Below are 19,679 nucleotides of genomic sequence, written 5' to 3' on the forward strand. Positions count from 1 at the left end.
GTGACACAGACATGTTCCCGAGCTTGGCTGCAGTCTTTCAAGCTGCCTTAACAACTCATGTTGGAGCTGCTGTTGCACAAGATCATTCGCCCACATACATGGCAAAAGGCAAACAATGGGTCAGGACAGGCTCACATCAGTCAGTATCATTATGAACAGTGTTATTATTAATATGTGAGTCTTCAGAGTCAAATCAAACACGTGTCCTTGTCCCTGTCACCGTGAGGACACTTTGTCCACTTTTATCCAACGCACTGTAAAACTGCTCCCTTACCCACCCATTCACACACTACAGCAAGCTGACACGGCTCTAACCATCAGGAGGATCTGCTCATGAGGACAGGTGGGGTCAAGGATCAAACCGCCAACTCTGCGATTAATGAACAACCCACACAACCTGCTGAGTCATGGCAAATATGTGACTTAATGCACACCAGTGTGCAAATGTTGCCAAATCTGGTTCAGTTCTTAAAGTTTAAAAATGATCTGTTCCCATCTGTACTTTTTGGATGGTGGCCTGTTGTCACACTTTGATTTCTGTGTGTGTTAAAGAGTTGCAGCGATCGCAGAAGGACAAAGAAAATGGGAGAAAGAGTGTGAGCACTGTGTGTGTGTGTGTGTGTGTGTGGTTTTAGAAAAACAGACATCAGAAATCGGGTTTTCAATTTGCACACAGCTCTCTCTCCCTCACCTTCTCTTCACCTTAATATGTGCCACAGTCAGATGATGAATTATCTTTTATATCCGAGGCAGAAATCATGTGTGGAGTGTGTGTGTGTGTCCTCTTTATTATTCCCTCACGTATGAACAATGACCTCTCTCTTTCACACATACACACAAACACACGTCAACCCCTCCATTATGTTGTGATGTATTCCCTCGGTAACAACTGGAACAAAGCGGCAAAACACGTGTGATATCTCCATCATTCTATATTTCTTCCTGAATTATGCTCTTTGCCTTTTCAAAGGCAAATTAAACCCGGAGAGATGGCAGTTATCAGCGGCATTATTATGTAAGGTAAGTGGAACATCATCCTCCATCTCCTCAAATTTCAAAATGATCCCACTCAGGTTACAGAGGTGGGATTGAAGTGCAGTCTGCTGAGGATAAATTACATCAGAGATTATTTTTTCTGTCCCTGCGCTGCTGCGGCTTTTCACTTTGGTTTCCTTACTTTTTCTCCAGTGAAGATTGGTCCTGTAACTTTATGTGGCTGCCATTTTGGCCAGGGTTATCTAAAAAAGGAGTTTTAAATCTCAAGATTACCTTCCAGCTAAATAATTGTCAAATAAAAACAAAATAAGCATGCAAAGGAGTAAGAGAAAGGCATCCTGGAGATGCTGAATATCTTCTGGAGCTTGATCATGTATGAGAGGCAAGACAAACATATGAATATGCATTTTGAGTCTCAGATTAAGCATTACGCAGCACAGACTGACAGGGAAACGAAAAGCAGACAAAGCACGAGCAGCCAGAGGACAGATTATACAGGGTAAAGGAAAAAAAACTGAAAAAGAAACAAAACAGAAAAAGGCAGAATTAGTTTCAGCCCAGACAGGTCAAACACCGTGAAAAAAAAAAAAACGGCATCCTTGTTTGAAAAAAAAAAAGATATATCTGCAGGATTCTCTAAATGACTCACGGCAAGACAGACCTCATTTACATAAACTTTTTTCTAATCCTGTTATCTCAAGCTTGCCAATTAGTTTTTGTGCCACAACCAAGTATCAAACTTTTGTTATCTCCAGGTCACAACTAACTATCTTGTTACCCCATGAAACTGAAAACCACTTTGTCAGATCGTGTCTTAAGATTTTCAGATCAACATCAGAGCGGCGTCGCCCCTTTAAAGTCCCACTCGCTGAAGAGAAAGCAAAGCACTGGAGCCACAGTCAGAGGAAACGATTGATCAGCGCCTCACATTCTGCTTTAATCAGAGCAGAACAGGCAGACACTGCGCTGTGAATTTCTATTACAGATAAAATTCACTTAAACCTCTGGCTTTTGTATTTTGCTGTCCTGAGACAATGAGATTATCAATCCTTGAGACAATGTGATTATTAAACCTTGATCTTGAGAACATGGAGTTTTTATGTCTTATGGTGATAATAATGTGCATGTACGAGGGAGAGACAGTGAGTTCGAGGGGAGACGTGTCTCAAACGTTTACAGACCTCCCCCAAATTTAGCCTTTGTGTCTCATAGTGGTTTTTAAAGACATAAACTACACTTGTGTTCTGTGTTCTTGAGTATCTTTAATGTGTGGAAAGACATTTTGTCTTTGTGACATAATTAAAGGAATTCATTGTTGTGTTTTCCTGCTGACGACAGCTGTTACCTCATCCTCCAAAAATAAGACGAATGTGAGCTCAGACGATTACATTTCTGTTTTTAAAAACACACAAACGCACATCCCGTTCCGTGAGTTCATGCTCAACAAGAAGAACAGAACAATACCGTTCCCGAGAAACACCATTAAAGGATTATTATTCATTATAACACCAAATAAGAACTCTGAACCATCGTGAACACGGACCAGTCGCGATGCACTGTCTGTGTCCTTCAGGCCTAAAAATGTGCTGAGTGCATGTGTTGGTTCATAAAATATTAACCAGGCAGATTTTCTGAATATGTTGAACCTTGCATGTTTTACATCCACGTTTGCATCAGCTTACAGCTACACGTCCTATTCTTCCCTGACTTTGCTAGTGTGTTGCTACAGTACATCAATTATTACATTACCATCACTAACGGTCCATCAGCAGAATAGCATGAAACCATCTGCAGGAATCCAAGTAGAAATTATTCTTCCACAGAGATTCGAACTTAAAGAAAGGCGGAGCCGATGCCCGTGACATTTCTTAAATGTCAACAATGTACTGTGCGGACAAAGGAGCGTGGTACTTGTCAGGAGGCAGGTTTCAAACACGCAAACATTACACCCCAAATCCGTACAAGTATACAAGCAAACAACGTGTCTCCAAACAACATCTGTGACTGTTTGGCTCCAGCCCTCACTAATGTGCAGGTGCACGGCACAGAGCCACTCATCAAACATCAATGCTCCATAGCTCCACTGCTAATGGTCAAAGGATCCACAGGGAACCTTTAAGCGACACCAGTCAACACCCAACACCTACAGAGCCTAAGCAGATGGCTGAGGTGTGAGTACACGAGTTGTCAGACTGACACAAAATGATGCAAAACAAACTGAGTTTTGATCAGAGAGATTTTCTCTGCAGTAGCTTGTTAGTATGAGAGACTGAGCACGGGAAAATAAATCTTTGTTCTGTGCTTGAACACATCGTTGCTCATGTGAGATTAACTAACTAAGCCACTGTCACATCAGCTGCATGGAGTAAATTATTTTTCTCATTCCTTTTCCTTTGACTCTCTAACCCTTCTCTCATCCTCCTTTCCTCCTTCTCCTCATCTTCACATCACCTTTATTCTCCACTTTCCTCCCCCTTCCCATCTTCCCATCTTCCCTCCGTTCCCATCCATCCTCTCGTTTCCTGTCCTCCTTTCTCTCCTTGTCTGCTCCTCTTTCTTCACTCCTGTCTCCCCATCATCACTTCTTCTCCTGAGTTATTCTGCACTGCCTGACTCCTCTCCCCTCTCCTTCCCCTTCATTTATTTTTACCTCCTCGCCTTTCCTCCCTCCTCTCCTCTGCTCTTGTGTGAAGTGGTTGCTGTTTGTTTGAAGTCGGGGCTTATTGAGCTCAGGTCTGGAGAGAGCACAGCTACATCAATACCACACACACACACACACACGCACACGCACACACACACACACACACACCAAGGCAAACACCTTCTCCTCTTTCTAACTCTCTACTCCCTTCAACACTGTCTCACACACACACACACACACACACACACACACACACACACACACACACACACACACACACACACACACACACACACACACACACACACACACACACACACACACACCAAGGCAAACACCTTCTCCTCTTTCTAACTCTCTACTCCCTTCAACACTGTCTCACACACACACACACACACACACACACACACACACACACACACACACTGCTCAGCCATCAATTAAGGGTGTGTATAGATCTCTCCCTGCAGCAGCGGTGCTTGTTTGGTTTCTACATTGTTTTCTGTTCCAGCTCATACATCTCTGTCTGTGACCTTAACACAAACACATACACACACAAACAATCACACACACAGATGCACAACAACAAATTCTTGTCTTACTTCAGTTGTGAGGACACTCATTGACATAATGCATTCTCTGGCCTCTCACCCTAACCTTAACCATCTTAACTAAAGGCCTAACCCCAACCCTAAACCCTAAACCTGATTCTGACCTGAACCCTAAAAGCACGTCTTCACCCTCAAACAGCCCTCGTTTCAAACATTGTACAGATTCACAACAGCAGAAAGTAAGTACATGATCAATCTGTGTTGTCGATCTCAAACCCAGCCACCATTTTTGATCTGCTATTGGTGTAAGGTAAATGAACTAAAAACATTACCCCCACAATGTTTTCTGACAATTAAAGACAGACATGATGCCTCAACTCATCAGGTGAAAAAATCTAATTACTAACAATGCAGATGATTTTTAATTTATAACTGGTCTGATTCACCCAGTCCTCACAGTTCTTGAAATAGCTTGGAAATCAGACACAAACGCTGAAGGAGTTTAGTGCCTTAGGTTCCTGTGAATGGTTAAAAAAAAACACACACACACACACTCACACAACTACATCATATCTCATAACACAGACACAAAACTCTCCAGTGAACCTGAAATCTACCAGCTCCTGTGATTCTGCAATGAATCACAGGAGCTGGTAGATTTCAGGGACATGAGTGGAAACTGTTCTGACAGCTGCTGGGTGGTATGTAGTGTGTGTGTGTGTGTGTGTGTGTGTGTGTGTGTGTGTGTGTGTGTGTGTGTGTGTGTGTGTGTGTGTGTGTGTGTGCTTTTATATCTCTACATCTAGAGGTAGGTCAAAAGCTACAACACTTGTCTTCTCCTTAAAAGCACAGAAGCGGTTTCTACATTGATCCGACATGAATTAAGTGTGGTCACATGACACACAGTACTGTATGTGGTATATTAGTTAAATGTGAAGAAGAAGAAATTCATAAAAATATGTCCTAAAGATTTGTTTCACTCTGAGTACTAAGTACACACACACACACACACACACACACCTTCATTCAAACCTTAATTAAAAAAAAAACATCCCTGAAAAATAAACACACCAAATCAAAACTTGTCTCCTCCACAGTCCAGCAGGAGTGCCATTAAGCAAGGCACTGAATCTGTACCAGCCCCAGGTACTGGCTGCTCTGTAGCTGAGCCCGACCTCTGACCCCTGACCTCCCTGTGGAGGCGGCGGCGCAGAGACAAGGCAGAGTTTCCCCACATGGATCAAGGGAGGATCACATTGCATATTCATGGTACAGCAAAGAGCCGGGGATAAAAGCATCCACCACGGAGTGTAGAGAGGAAGAGGGAGAGCGGCGGAGAGAGGAGGAGACCAACAGAGAGAGAGAGAGAATATGTTTGTAGGTGTTTACATCTAAAATTCTCCTTGAATTTAAAGTATTTTTAGTCGCAGCTCCGCACGGCGTCCTGTCTCTGTTCAACTGAGCTCGAAACTGTAGAGAAAAACAACCGAGGCCGATCTCGTGCGTGTGCGTGTGCACGGGTGTGTGAGTTTCCGCATGCATATGTATGAGGTGACAGATGGGGCGTAATTTAAACGTTACCTTGTACAGATGCACATTTTACCCTTCACACACATATTTGAGATGCCTCCGCTTGAAAACCGATGCAAGAAATTCACACTGAAATACTGTCACAGACGCGACTGACAGATCATAAGCTACTGATTTACTGTGTCAGTAGCTACAAACCTCAAAAATACTACTGAAACACTGTCAATTAAATATGTATTATTTCAATACCTATATCTCTGGATAATGGTGCACAGCTCATTTTTGCCCTGCAGTTCCCAGGCAGGTTAATCCGACCATTCTGGCAAGATAATCCACACCAAGGTGAACTAAAAAAACAAATAAATAAAACTAAAAAACTAAACATCCACACTGCAAACTGTGTGTAAAGCCAAAGTGCCGATGCTCACTGACTCTCCTAAACCTTAAAAACAACAAAAATGCTTGTGCAGTTTTGCAGCTGGGAAACTGAGCAGCGTTGAATTTCTGTTCTTTCATTTTGTGCTGCAGTGATGCAATTAGCCAATCACAGCCGTCCCTGAAACAAAACGTGTGGAGTTTTTGAAATTGAGGCAAAATTCTTTGGTTTTTTGGTGCTTTGGCTCCACATTGTCTGCACAGACAGTAGCAGGTAGAACGCTTCTTCACCCATCCACCACCCTGTCCTCCATACGTCCACGCTTTCCTTCCTGAACTTCCTGAATTGCTACTGAACGCTGCCAGTGAATGGAACTGATATTTTGAAACTGTCAGTAAATCTGTGTTTCTATCCGGGTTACATTTGGCAATACAACACTCCCAAAAAGAAGGATGTTTCCCCGCTCTTCAATAAAATAACACCACATCAACAATTCAGGTGCTGTTGTTGCCATAGATATTACTGCTCTCCCTCTCCCTCTCTCTCTCTCTCTCCCTCTCTCTCTCTCTAATCCATAAATATATCCTAGTGGACAACAGACTGGGAAACTGTTTATCCAATCACGACTGTTCAAAATTCCTCACCTTCTCTCACAAAACCTACCTTCACTGGTGAATATAAATGTCCACGGCTGTGTGTGTGTGTGTGTGAGTGTGTGTGTGAGTGTGTGTGTGTGTGTGTTGTGGTGGGGGATGCTTAGCAAACACTGCAGAGCAAGCAGTCTGGAAGCAAAGCAATAATTCACCCTCTGCAAAAGCCATGAATAAAAACAAACTTAAGAGAAGCGACAAAATACAAAATGTGCTTGTTCTTTTCCTCTTTCTTTCTCTCTCTCTCTCTCTCTCTCTCTCTCTCTCTCTCTCTCTCTCTCTCTCTCTCTCTCTTTCTCTCACACACACACATGCACGCACGCACACACACACACCCTCTCTTTCACCTTCGCCTAATGTTGAGCCTCTCTCTCAAAGAAAATGTGTTTTTGGTATTTCAACCCAGGTAAGCAACTGAAATGAAAAGAATGATGCTGAAACAGCAGCCACACACACACACACACACACACACACACAAATATAAACACAGTAAATGGTTATCAGACAACAAATAGGAGAAGTAATACAAACTAATAATGACACAGAAGTCAGCCCTCTCTGTGAAAACACACTCCCACACACACTCGAGGACATAATAACAACACCATGCGCGCACACACATCTATTTTAACATAATCTCTCTTTCTCTCTCTCTTAACACACACACACACACACACACACTTGTGTTAAATGTCTGGACGGCAGCTGTGTCTGTGAGAGTGTGTGTGTTAGAGGTGTGTGCAGAGTTTAGAGCATTCAATCTAATCCCTTCCTTTATTGGCCCCCAGCAGCAGGGCCGGTCGGGGAATACACAATAATGTGTGTGTGTGTACGTGTGTAGGTGTGTGTGTAGGGGTGTGTGTGTGTGTGTGTGTGTGTATCTTTGTTGCAGAGGGAGAATGAAAGATTTGACTTTTCAGAGTGGAGCTGTGCAGGAGGAAGAAGAGGAGGAGGTAGAGGTGGAGGAGGAAGAAGAAGATAGAGGAGCGCTCGTTTAAATCCTCCTGCTAATATTTCTTTCTTCACTCTCCTGCCAGGGAGATTAACTGCTAATGGAGAGGATATACAGTATCTGCTATTAGCTCCAACAACAACAACAACAACAACAGCCATGACAACACTGACAACTACAACGACAGCAATACAAAGAGCAGAGAGAAGACAAGACTCTGCTTTCTGAGGCATCATGGCTGACAGTGTGAAACCAATGTGAGTTTCAAAAAGCACAACAGCTGATTTAGCTTCAGTTCTGAGATTATAAAGGCAGAGCTGGAGACGCTTTGACTCGAGTCAGATTTAAGTCACAAAGAAGAAGATCTGAGACCTGGCTGCTCTGAGACTCGATCCAGTCAAATTAAAAATCACCGGACAGAAACTGCAGACTTGAAATTTTGCAGAGCATACATAAAACTGCAGACTTCAGTCTGTATTGTAATAGCGAGGTGCATTATTCATTTTTGTCTCGAAGCTGCTCATCCACCCAGGCAGATAAATGGCATGAACCTTCGCAGACTGACACTGACTGAAACTCCCTGAAGACCGACATGAGATTCTGAAACAAAAACGTTCAAGTCTCAAGTTCTGACTGCGTAAAATACCAGAAAAATAACAGACACCGTGAAGCTCGACAGGATTGCTTAGCTACACACCTTGATTACCTGCCCCAGCCCAAAAACTGCCTTTTTGTTCTGCTTACGTTCATCAGCCTTATACGGATATATTTCACATTTTATTTAGGTCGTGAACGCTGATGATATGTCGTTGCTGAGTTCACTGCTTATTTCCGCTGCCCCCAAGTGGCCAAAAAAAAAATCAGACATTGCAGTTGAAGTGGAAGAATCGTGAAGGATTGTCCTCTGCTGAGCGGCTTCTTGTATGTTTCATCTCTGTGCTGCAACTCACCGCACATTTCTGCAGCCGCTGTGGTACTAGCTCGTGCTAACACAGAGGTAGTGACAGGGGAAGCTGGCTGTAACTGGCACTGAGCAGAGAAATGACACATTGAGCACAAATGACTGGCGACAGCGAAAACAGCTTGTACTCTGTCTGCTTTAAACCAGTTCATTTGCTCCCTGTCGTCTCACTGTTGTTGTTCTTGTTGTGTGTGTGCGTTTGTGTGCCTGTTGCCCCCACCCCACCCCACCTCTGTATTTTTCTCTCCTTTTCCTTGCCTTTTATCCATTTGTCTTTCTCATTTTCGTCCTCCTTTTGTGCCGTCGTTCTGTTCTTCATCCTCTTTTCTATTCTCCCTCAATCTCGTATTCTTTTTCTCTCCACTTTTCTGTCCCTGCTGTTTTCTCTCCTTTGTGCTCGTTCTCGCTCGTGTCTCAGTTTTTGACTTTCCTCTTTGGTTCACCCTCCCGCTCTCTCTCTCCCTCTCTCTCTGTTATCTTTCTCCCCCACTCTCTTTATCCTCATTTTACCCTGCGCTCTCTATAAACTAGATTGATGGCTCAATCCTACATGCATCAAGGTGAGAATTACAATTTTCGCACCAGCACACGCACACACACGTACACACTCACACAACGGTAGACAATGACAACCCTATTCACACAGCCACTCCCTTCACCTCCCACACACACATACTGTCCTTTTCTCTGTTGACATTTGCTAAAGTGGCCAGGTTACTAGGGAAGATTTGAGAGAATGAGAATGGAACAGGCCAATAATCAGATACCTTCCCTCCAAGCTCTGAAATTTAAAACCAAGTCATATTTTAAATGTAGTTGTGGTGTTTACACCATTGCAGGTGAAAATACTTGTTTCTGACTGGCTTGCAGGTTTAAATTGACATCCTCAGCCAAAGGGGTTCGATTTTAAACGAAAGATTTGGCCACATCTGACATCTCCAGCTTTTTCAAACCCGGCACCTCAAAGCTCACGACTCATTAAAGAAGGCGATCTATGAACCGACAGTAAGATTACAGAAAGGAGAAATCAAAACACAGCAAGTAACACTAGCATTACAGCTAACTCTGCTTCAAACAGGCCCTGTCTCCTCCCGGTTACTGAAGCCGTCCCCAGAACTGAGGTAAACAATTCCCAGTCAGCAGCCTTTAAACTGCCGATTTACCGCTGCTTATATGGCAAAGAACATAGTTTAACATCAACATAGTTTAGGATCAACATGTTATTGTCTCCGGCCAGCAAGAAAAAAAATACGCCTTTTTCCAACAATGAAATTTAAGACTTTTTCATTCCTTCTAAAGCCTTTTTTAGGGAACTGAATTCAGTGCTTTTTAAGACTTTTCAAGACCCGTGGAACTGCAGGTAACCATAGCAACAATACCTCTGTTCCACGCCACGATGATTAGCTGTTTTTTTTAAATGCCACATCCAAGGTTAAAGTTTGATTAAGTAACTGAACAATCTTCCACACTGACCTCCTCCTTAGGAGAGGGTGCAGCATAAAAACAACATCACTCTACTTTGTGCTGTTAGTGCACAGTCACTGTTCACACGAACATAAGAAGATTATTGTGAGGAAAATGTAACGAACAACCGATGCTATTGTTTTTCAGTGCGGACAGTCATCTGAACACAGCGTCTCTCGGTGCAGTGCTCTGAAACGACCCTCCTTACTGTATGAATGTCTGATTGTTTCAAGCTGTTTAACCCTCAGCTGTGAAAAACAATTTATTCCTTTTTATTTGTTTATTGTTTTATTTTAAGTTTCCACTCTAGATTTTGGTCCAAGTTTGAGATTTGGATTTAATCGTTTTGGATGCGAGGAAGCACGACTACAAGCAATGATCCTTCCCTTCTTCCCTCAGCACTGCTGTCATGACGATACTTTCCCCATCTGAAGTCTTTATCGTGCACCTGTGCTCTGTTAAAGCCCTGTCAGAAACCTCTTTACGTGTCTTCATCACCCTGAAATCTGGTTTCCTCAGCAGCTGTGTTAACCTGGTTTTTCTTAATCCCAAAACCTGATTAAGGAAACCAGGTCTCTGGTTTAACACGTCGCTGGTTAATTAAATCTATTTTAACATAATCTCTCTTTCTCTCTCTCTTCACACACACACACACACACACTGCATAGCGTAAAGGCTTGTGTTGTGTAGCGTGACAGAGCGTTGCATGCCTTGTCACTGACAGTTAATTTCCAATGAATGCTTGTCATTTACATACAAACACAATGTATGTATGTGTGTGTGTTGCACAAGTGGAGATACACATTCACAAATTGACATACATGACACTCATATCAATATAACAGAAATTCAATATATATGAATGTAATTTCAATGCACGTACAGCGATGATTTATTGACACTGTACTGCTGAGCCTGGATGACGGCATCCTTAAAGCTAGAATTATCAGCTGCCTTCAGCCTTTCCACGCCTGAGTTTATCTGTGTGTGTGTGTGCATGTAAGAGACACACACACACACAGTATACTTGGATAATTTCGCAGTCAAAGATGCTTGATTATGCCGCATCCCCAACTTTAAAAAATCCCATTTATGCTGATTCTTGCTGTTTTTTTTTTCTGAATCGTCTGAATCATTTATAAAGGAGGAAGGGATGAGGAGGGGAAAAATGCAAAACACACTTTCTTGTGCTTTTGTGAGAAACGTGTTTCTTAATGCAGGCATGGCACAGTGATTGCAAATTGCCTGTCTGTGTATAATATCAGAGCAACTGTTCATTTAGCTGAAAGCCACACAGGAGCAAAACAAGAAATCACTGGATTTGGTGATTCCTCGCTAACTTATCTGCCAATTCCTCAACGAGCACTTCTCTATCATCACAACATTCACCTCTACCTGCTGCTCGGTAACCTTTGACCCCTGGCCCTCAGACTGCCAGATGCTATTCAAAAGCCTCAAAAAGTACAGGGGCTGGAAATTAAGTTAAGCAAATGTACTTTACTTTGAATCCACATTTTGAGGTAAGAAATGCTTTGTCTTAACTGTTTCTTGATCCAGTCACCTTTACTGTGCTGTATCGGTGCTAAAAACATTTTAAAAGACGTTCAAACATGTTTCACAGTAAAGTTCCCACTGCAACATTTCCTCGTCTTTGCTCCGGTGTTTACTGGCAGTGTCCTATCAATTTCTGTGTGCAACAGGCACAAAGATTAGGGACCAGATGTGCGCCGATCTTCTGCAAGGATGGGCTTGAAAAAATGGGCTTAACTCTGCAAACTACAACTTGAACTTAACTTGAATTACAGCACCAAAAACAGCTGATGTGTTCTGTAGAAGGCAACAGTCTCTGAGACTTTAGCCACACCTTTCTCATTATCGCTTCTCTCATCTCTGCAGAGGTGAGAAAAATGACTGAAAATCGTGCTCTAGTAAAATGGTAAAAATGATTTGACACGCATATGAAATGTGAGGGGCTCGATAATTAAAGACAGTGATTAATAAATGGAGTGAAATAAATTTAAAAAACTGTTCAAATAAGGTATTTTTTCTTAATGTGTTACAAAATAATACATCTTTTGAGCATTTCTTACTGTTTTTTGAATATTCTGTTATCTCTGGAAGCCGATGGTCCATTTAAATTTAACCTTTTTTTTATGATGGTTTAAAAGGCTGGACTGGTGCCATGTCAGCTCACCCGTCAACACCAATTTTCACAACAAAATGAAATAAATAAACAAACCCCTGACTCTAAAATTCAGCTGTTAAATTATTGAATGTGGCAGACGATATATATATATATTTTTTGCATTTCTCCAGTGTACTCTGGCCGGTAAAAGAGCAAAGCTGGCAGGTGACTTCTGTGATTTATCAGTCACTGCCGCTGTTGAACCACAGTCAGGTTTGTTTCCCCCTGTGTTAAGAGTGTTTCACAAATGAGGCCCCCAGTGCCAGAGGCCAGTCTAGTTAGCCAACCTGTGGGCCCCGCTGTTCAGAGAGCCTCATATAAAACATTATTATTATTATTCCCTCCCTGGGAGCTGGTTATAGCCACTCTGAAAACTCATTTCCCTCTCCTCTTGTCCATGTGAATGCCTCCTGATAGGGAGAGGGAAGGAGAAAGGAACAATAACTGCATTTCATACGACGGGAAAATGAATAATTTCAACGGCGTGTGTGCATGGAGTGTGTGTATCAACGTGTAGTGCAGTGCAGGGTGTTGTGGGTGTATTTGCCTGGTGCCATTGTGGAGCGATTGGGCGTTGTGATACACAAGGCGAGCACAGTGATTGGGGCATCGATCTTGTTTCCTTGAGAAACGAAAGAGAGAGAGAAACTGAGACAGTGCGTAAGAAACGGAACGAGAGATTCTGTTGCAAAGGAAGATGAAATGAAAATACATGAGTTAGGGAAATGATTACTGTTTTAAAATGAGAGAATGAACAAACTGAATAGAACAGAATAGGGCTTTATTTTGCCAGTTCAAAGTGTAACACTTTCTTATGTACAACCTCTCTAAAAGCCAATTTTAGTCATCTTTTGGTCGCCTGTGAATTTCAAAACATCCATTCACAACTGGCACATGCCGAAACCATACAGAAAAAGGAAAGACCGGATGCAGTGAGAGTTTTTCAACCAGCCAACTTCAGACAAAATTATTTTAACGTGACATCTTATTTTAACCTGAAATTTTGGCCCAAGTTCCTGAGACCAGCAGCGAACACAATGCTTTTTCCTGAATCCAAGGATCAACCAGCAACTGATTCATTAAGGGGCAGAAAGTGACTCAATTTGTCCTGTTCAACAAAAATTCTCACAAGCTAAACACACAAAAAATAACAGAACCTCCACAACCTGACAAACATATTTTTCTCGTTCTATTCTCCATGAATATGGATCTAACCCACAACCGAATGTGTTAATGCCAACACCAGAGGGCAAGCTTTTCATATCATCTCGTAATTTTAATATTAACAGTAATACTGACTTGAACCTGCAGTATGATGAGAAAATGCACTGGGAACTAGCCCAAACATGTCAAGCTCATCAATCTCCTCTGCTTTGGTTGAGTTGCAGACCTCAACACGGAGGGAAACGTGGAAAAAAAAAAAAAAAACACCTACAGACTGAAACCCTGAGTTCACTGGATCAGACGTTTCAGTCCCAATCCATCAATCGAGCCCTTTGAAACTGAAATCCTGAGAAAATCTGGACCCCACAAACTTCCAGCTGATGTCAAAACGTTGCCTGTTTAAATAAATGTGTGGTTCAGAATCAAGGCATTACTTTTATTTATATCTGTTAAACAGAGCAGAAACCAACAAATCAAACAACCGAGCACAACAAACTTAGAGTCAGAGAGGGTGAGTTTGTAATGTGTCAGGCAGCAGCGGTACCAGTCATACCCAGTGCCAAGTGCTACATGAAGCGATGTTCTTATCATTTAGAGGCAGAATCATCCATAAAGTAGCTGTAACTCCTTGAATTGCATGATGTCTAATTGTTTCTGTCTGGTCCATCAGAGGAAACCCGACCAAACACTTGCCCTGGGACAGCTGAGATTCATCCATTACAGAGAGACGCAGAGACACAGAGACAGAGTACACACAGAGAGGCAGAGTGTCCTTCTGAATTCAACAGATCGTTTCCTCTCTCATGTTTGGACTTCTGAAGGCAGAAACTCCATAAAGACCCCCTGCCAACCTGCCGGAGGACACAGGCACACTCCAGCCATGCCGCTTCAAAGGCTGCCTCAATGTTTGTGTGTCAGTGGATGTGTTTTCCTGCCTCTGTGGAAGAACTACCATTTTTCTTGTGTGCACATGCAGATGAGGGTGTGATCCTGCATATAAGTACTTCTGTGTGTGTGTGTGTGTGTGTGTGTGTGTGTGTGTGTGTGTGTGTGTGTGTGTGTGTGTGTGTGTGTGTGTGTGTGTGTGTGTGTGCAAACAGGAGTACCATTCCTTGTACAGGAAGTAGTCGTGCTAGGTAAACAGGGGTGCTGGCTAATCCTGTGAGGAATGGGAATTCTGAATTAGCATTTGAATGGTGCACAGAACTGCTGACAAAACTAACACACATCTTTCTCACACATGAGAAAGATTTTTTTATACCAGTCACACATGTAGCCTAAACGCACACAGGATCCTTCAGAGGAAAAATAACTAAACTCCTGAAGGTTTACGAGCTACAAACTGCCGCACATCTCCACACACCCTCACCTGCAAGCTGTCCAACGCGTCCACAGATCACATTTACATGCACATTAATAATGTGATTGTGCTGTAATTAGGCCAATAAGGATGGTAAGAGCCCATGTAAACAACATCTGATTACATGCAAGTGTGTATAATCACAGGAACATATGCTGGATGAGAACCATTTGCATTTTTCCAGTTTTTTAGCTGTACCACCATAAAATTCTGAGTAAAAATAAAGACCCGCGGAGCGACACGTTTTGGTCCTTTTGCCTTTTCCTGGAACATTTCAGCTCGGCAGATTCATCCCCCTGTGTTTTTACAAAAACGTCTGCTTTTGGCTCAACTGCCTTTTCTGTAATTAAGACTGTATCACTTCCCTGATGCTCCGGTTTCAACTTGTGTTTGAATAATATACCACTGCACCAGAAAGGGCCCAATTTTTTATGACAGGAACAGACTATGTGCATGGTAATGATCACACAAGGTGGGCTGTACCTGCTGACTGATCCCACAGTTTTACACTGGGTGGGAAAAACTGTAGGATTAAGTTGCCAAGTCTGTGTCTGGCACAGGGTGTAACTGAGGTGTGTCCTGACTTGAAGATGATACACTCACTCACTAACGTACACACACACACACACACACACACACACACACACACACACACACACACACACTCTGTCCTGCAGAATGAATAGAGATTCTCTCATTAGCTTGTGGGCTCACATCTCACAGTACAAGTCCACACAAGACAAGACAGTCTTTTATTTTTTTCCTTCTTCTACTCCTCTTGATCGGCTAAGTGGTCGCAGCTGTTTCCACCCCTCCAACTGAAGTAGTTTAATTAAATTTCAAATTTCATATTGAGGCATTTAGCTGAGGATCGTATCCAGGTCAACTTACAATGAAAGCAACAGCAGATTAAGCTTCAATGCCTGAATTATCCACCATTTGAAAAACACCTCCTACTCATACAAAGTGTGGCTCTTCTTGTTTATGTCTTAAGAGCTTTGTTGACACATAGTTATTACACTTTTACTGACTGGATTCTCTGTTTTTCACAAATATCCTGTTTCTAACAAATTTTCTCCAAAAACTATTTCAGTCCGACGGACTGCCAGTGCCATCCCTTTTTACCTCACTACAACCTGACAACATCTGCATCTCGAGTCTGCATCTGAGCCCAGCCTCCTGAGTCAATATTCAGAACTGTTACGGGGCCAAGCTCAGTTCTTTTTAATAACTGGCTGCAGCTGTCGGCTGCTCTTCAGAAGTTGGCTTCATGTTTTGCAGCAGTGTTGTAGTGGAGTATCACTGGTCTGCTGTGTCAATAAGAAGCACATTTAACTGATGCTCGTATCCACAGCGACTCACAGGGCAAGCTTCTGCTCCTAGATCACCCACATTACAAGCAACCATTAACAAGGAGCCCAGAGAGGTCAGAGGTCACAACATGCTATTCATCAACAGAACAAATAATCCTGTGATTCACAAACATGCACATATATGTAAGGAAACTGAGCTGAGGGGAGAACTATCAGATTTTACATGCAGCTGTTTGCAGAATTTATGTTTCTGTTGTCTACATAAACACTTGTCACTTTGATGCACACGACTGAGTCTCGGTGTGTGATGGAGGAGCTGAATATGCAGCAGTCCTCTCTAAGACACACACACACACACAGAAAAGCATTGCACACTCACTGATACAATGGTGTTTCTATTTCAAAATCTCTTGTCTTGATACCTAATTCATGTGTGAGTGAGTTTCATTACAGCAGAACATGCTGCTAACCTTCATGAGTATATTATATTAAAGTGAGGTTTGTCTCTCATCTCACAATTTACCGATAAAGAGGGATTTCCAGGAGTTTGTGTGTATGTGCTTGTAGTTCAATAAAACAAGGTAAGAGAGGCAGGATCAATACAATTTAGCCCACCAGCAACAGTTAACATGCTGCGGGTCTTTTTGCATAACAGACATCCTGCAGTGCACACTGGGCACAGACACCAAGCCGGGTCCAAAATGAACCTAATTATCTTCAAAGGAGCCACAGAAATCTGATAATGAATTAATACAATGATAAAAGCCCCGATGGTGGATGTATGACTATATTATTTGGTTATTATGGGAACAGCACTTATAGTTTTATCTTAGGAAATTAAAAATAAGTTGCATGTCACACCACAATCTATAGAGCTGAGCTGCTGCTGACAGGAATATTGTAGGATTTAACAGGAATATCTAGTGTAAATCTTCACTGATACTGATTTCCTTTAAATTGGAAGCTGATAAAAAACACAAGAGAGAGAAAATAAGTTCTTCTACACATTTAATTTCTTAGGATTTTTGCTCTATTGGTCAAATTCAGCTACATTTGGTTTTCATTTCGTGAGACCTATTAACTAGCCTACATTTCAGAGGAAGTTTTGTGGTTTTTACTTCACTGAATGTATCCGACCCAAAGCTGCACAGCGGCTGAAGAATTTCATCTTCAAAATTCAAGTTACTCATTAGCGCCAATTAGTTGCTCCTGAGCTTAGTACAACTGAATGAAACACTTTTCCATTCTTTTTTTTTAACATGAGTAAACTTCGATGCTAATTTATTTTTATTCATGTAACATTTCAAATACAAGACTTTACTTCTTCATGGTGATAGCTGCATCTACACACACGCAACACTTCTCTGTAAAAAGTGTATCACAAACTATATTTGAGGTTTGGGACAAAACTACACAGACAACGCAGCCAAACTACAAGTGTTTCTGGGATGTAAACGCTATAAAACAACCAAAAACGAACCAATAATGATTCACACAGAATTACTGATTCACTTTAAGTCCCTTTACAGCGATATTATGGGTTTATTATAGGAACTTCGTCTACAGTGTGACCGCTGACTGCACAGACACTGAAAGTCCCTACAGGTATATTATAGCTATTTTCGTGCCCGCGCACACGCGCACACTCACACAGCAGGAGAGGTGGTTGTATCTTTACTTCACCTGGTTGTACGCTGTCTCTCCGCCTCCCGCTGCTCCTCCTCCTCCTCCCCCTGCTCCTGCTCCGGTACCGAGCTCCGGCAGCCTCCTCCGGCTCAGCACCAGCAGGTAAACCAGCGCTCCCAGCCACACCAGCACCGCCACGGCCACCGCCAGCCTCCGACAGAGACGCTTCATTTTCCGGTCAGGAGGAGCCGGCGGCGCCCGCAGCCCGGCTGCTGTCAGAAGCCCATTTTACAGAAGCCAGGAAACAAATAAAACAAGCTCACTGAGCAGCCAAGCTGCACTAACTAACACCACACAAGTCTGTCCGGTCCCGCTGACGGTAAAACACCGACTACAGAGCGCGCGCTCCCTCTCACGCTCTCTCTCTCTCTCTCTCTCTCTCTCTCAACTCACAGAGGCTCGAGCGCTTCTCTGACACGCCTGACAGCCGTGTGCGCGTGCACGCGTGTGTCTGCGTGTGTGCGTGAATCAGTGTGTTTCGCTGAGGGAGTCCTGGACCCTCCTGAAGGTTTGAATGGGAGAGCATGGAGCTCCACCTGCCGACACCCACAACTACTCCAGCAAAGTACGACAGAACAGAACAGAACACAGAATACAAAAGAACCAGAGAAGAGACAAAAGAAGACAAAATCCGAGCGACAACAGTACAATCAATCATTAACTGTTCTCAATTTTCTGTCAATCAATTACTTTAGTAAATGTGACATATTCCTAGGTTAACTTTACCTGGTTTACCTGGGAGTGTACGCGTTATAGTGGAAGGGGGAGAGAAAAGGTGAAGAGAACAACCGAGAAAAAAAAAACTCACAAGACAGGGTGACAGGATGATGAAGTCAGTTATCCCACATTTTATTTCAACAAATTATCAGGTGGTTCCATCTTAGAACTATTAATAAAACACGTGGAACACAAATAAAAACAATTCTTCTTATGTGAGAGACTTGAACCTGAGGTGAAACCTTTACTTTACTCTTTACTGTCTTAGTGCGCCATCTAGTGTTTAAGCAGAGTAACGTCCAGCCAGTTTCTTGTGTGCAGTGTCAACAAATTTCAAAACAAACTAATTTTCTCTGAGGTGTTTTCACGGAAACTAAAACAAATCAGTCTCAAAAACACAATAACAAAACCCAACATCTCCATGGTACAAGAACAAAAGGTAACTCCCACTCAAAGTGAACAAGTTATCTTACTTCAGCAAAATGTACTTAAAGTGCAATGAGCACATAAATTTTCACTGTAATAAGAGTTTTAGGAGGAATATATACATATGTATATATCAGTTTTACAAACATCAAACATGTTTTAGGTGCAAACTGAAAGCTGAAGGAATTAGAAAGAGCACAAACATTTTAAGCAAACTCCCCTCGATACAAACACTGATGTGGCTGAACACTGAATTTCATTAATACACCTCCAACACGAGCTTTGATCCACGCTGAGTCACTTCATCGTGTTAACAACTTTCACGCCACGTTGCTCAGATCGTGATTCAGGTCAGACTCCTAGTTTTAACTCCAAATCACCACAAACATTAGGAATCTCTAACCCGAGAGCCTACAGCTCACCTGCCTGTGACATCAGAGCTCACCTGCCTGTGTCTCTGTGCTGCTCAGATTCCCGCTCCCAGGATTTTCAAAATAAACTGATGCCTGGCATTAACAAACAAATCAGCTGGACAAACTGTGGCTAATGTACTTTATAAATAATGCTCATGTCTTATTGACACACACGCAGTAAGAGCTCTGCTCTGACTGGGGAGGGGGGCATTGAACGCGACATATTTCTCCAGATAATTTGAAAGAAGTTCGGGCTGATTACAGAACACTGTTCGCTACGCTCAGCTGTTTTCG

The 19,679-nt window shown here is 42.5% G+C and overlaps 1 protein-coding gene across 1 annotated transcript in view; it reads right to left on the reverse strand.

Annotated features, from left to right (window-relative positions):
* The window catches only part of galnt14 (UDP-N-acetyl-alpha-D-galactosamine:polypeptide N-acetylgalactosaminyltransferase 14 (GalNAc-T14)), a 140,954-nt gene extending 122,760 nt beyond the window's left edge, over nucleotides 1-18,194 (reverse strand). The window contains exon 1 of the mRNA XM_041065086.1: nucleotides 17,827-18,194. Coding sequence (XP_040921020.1) covers nucleotides 17,827-18,000 — 174 coding nt within the window. The 5' untranslated portion in view covers nucleotides 18,001-18,194. The remainder of the gene's footprint in view (nucleotides 1-17,826) is intronic.
* Between the last annotated feature and the right edge of the window lie 1,485 nt (nucleotides 18,195-19,679).

Source organism: Toxotes jaculatrix, chromosome 19 (assembly GCF_017976425.1).
Source record: "Toxotes jaculatrix isolate fToxJac2 chromosome 19, fToxJac2.pri, whole genome shotgun sequence".
In the NCBI taxonomy this organism is placed as follows: Eukaryota; Metazoa; Chordata; class Actinopteri; family Toxotidae; genus Toxotes; species Toxotes jaculatrix.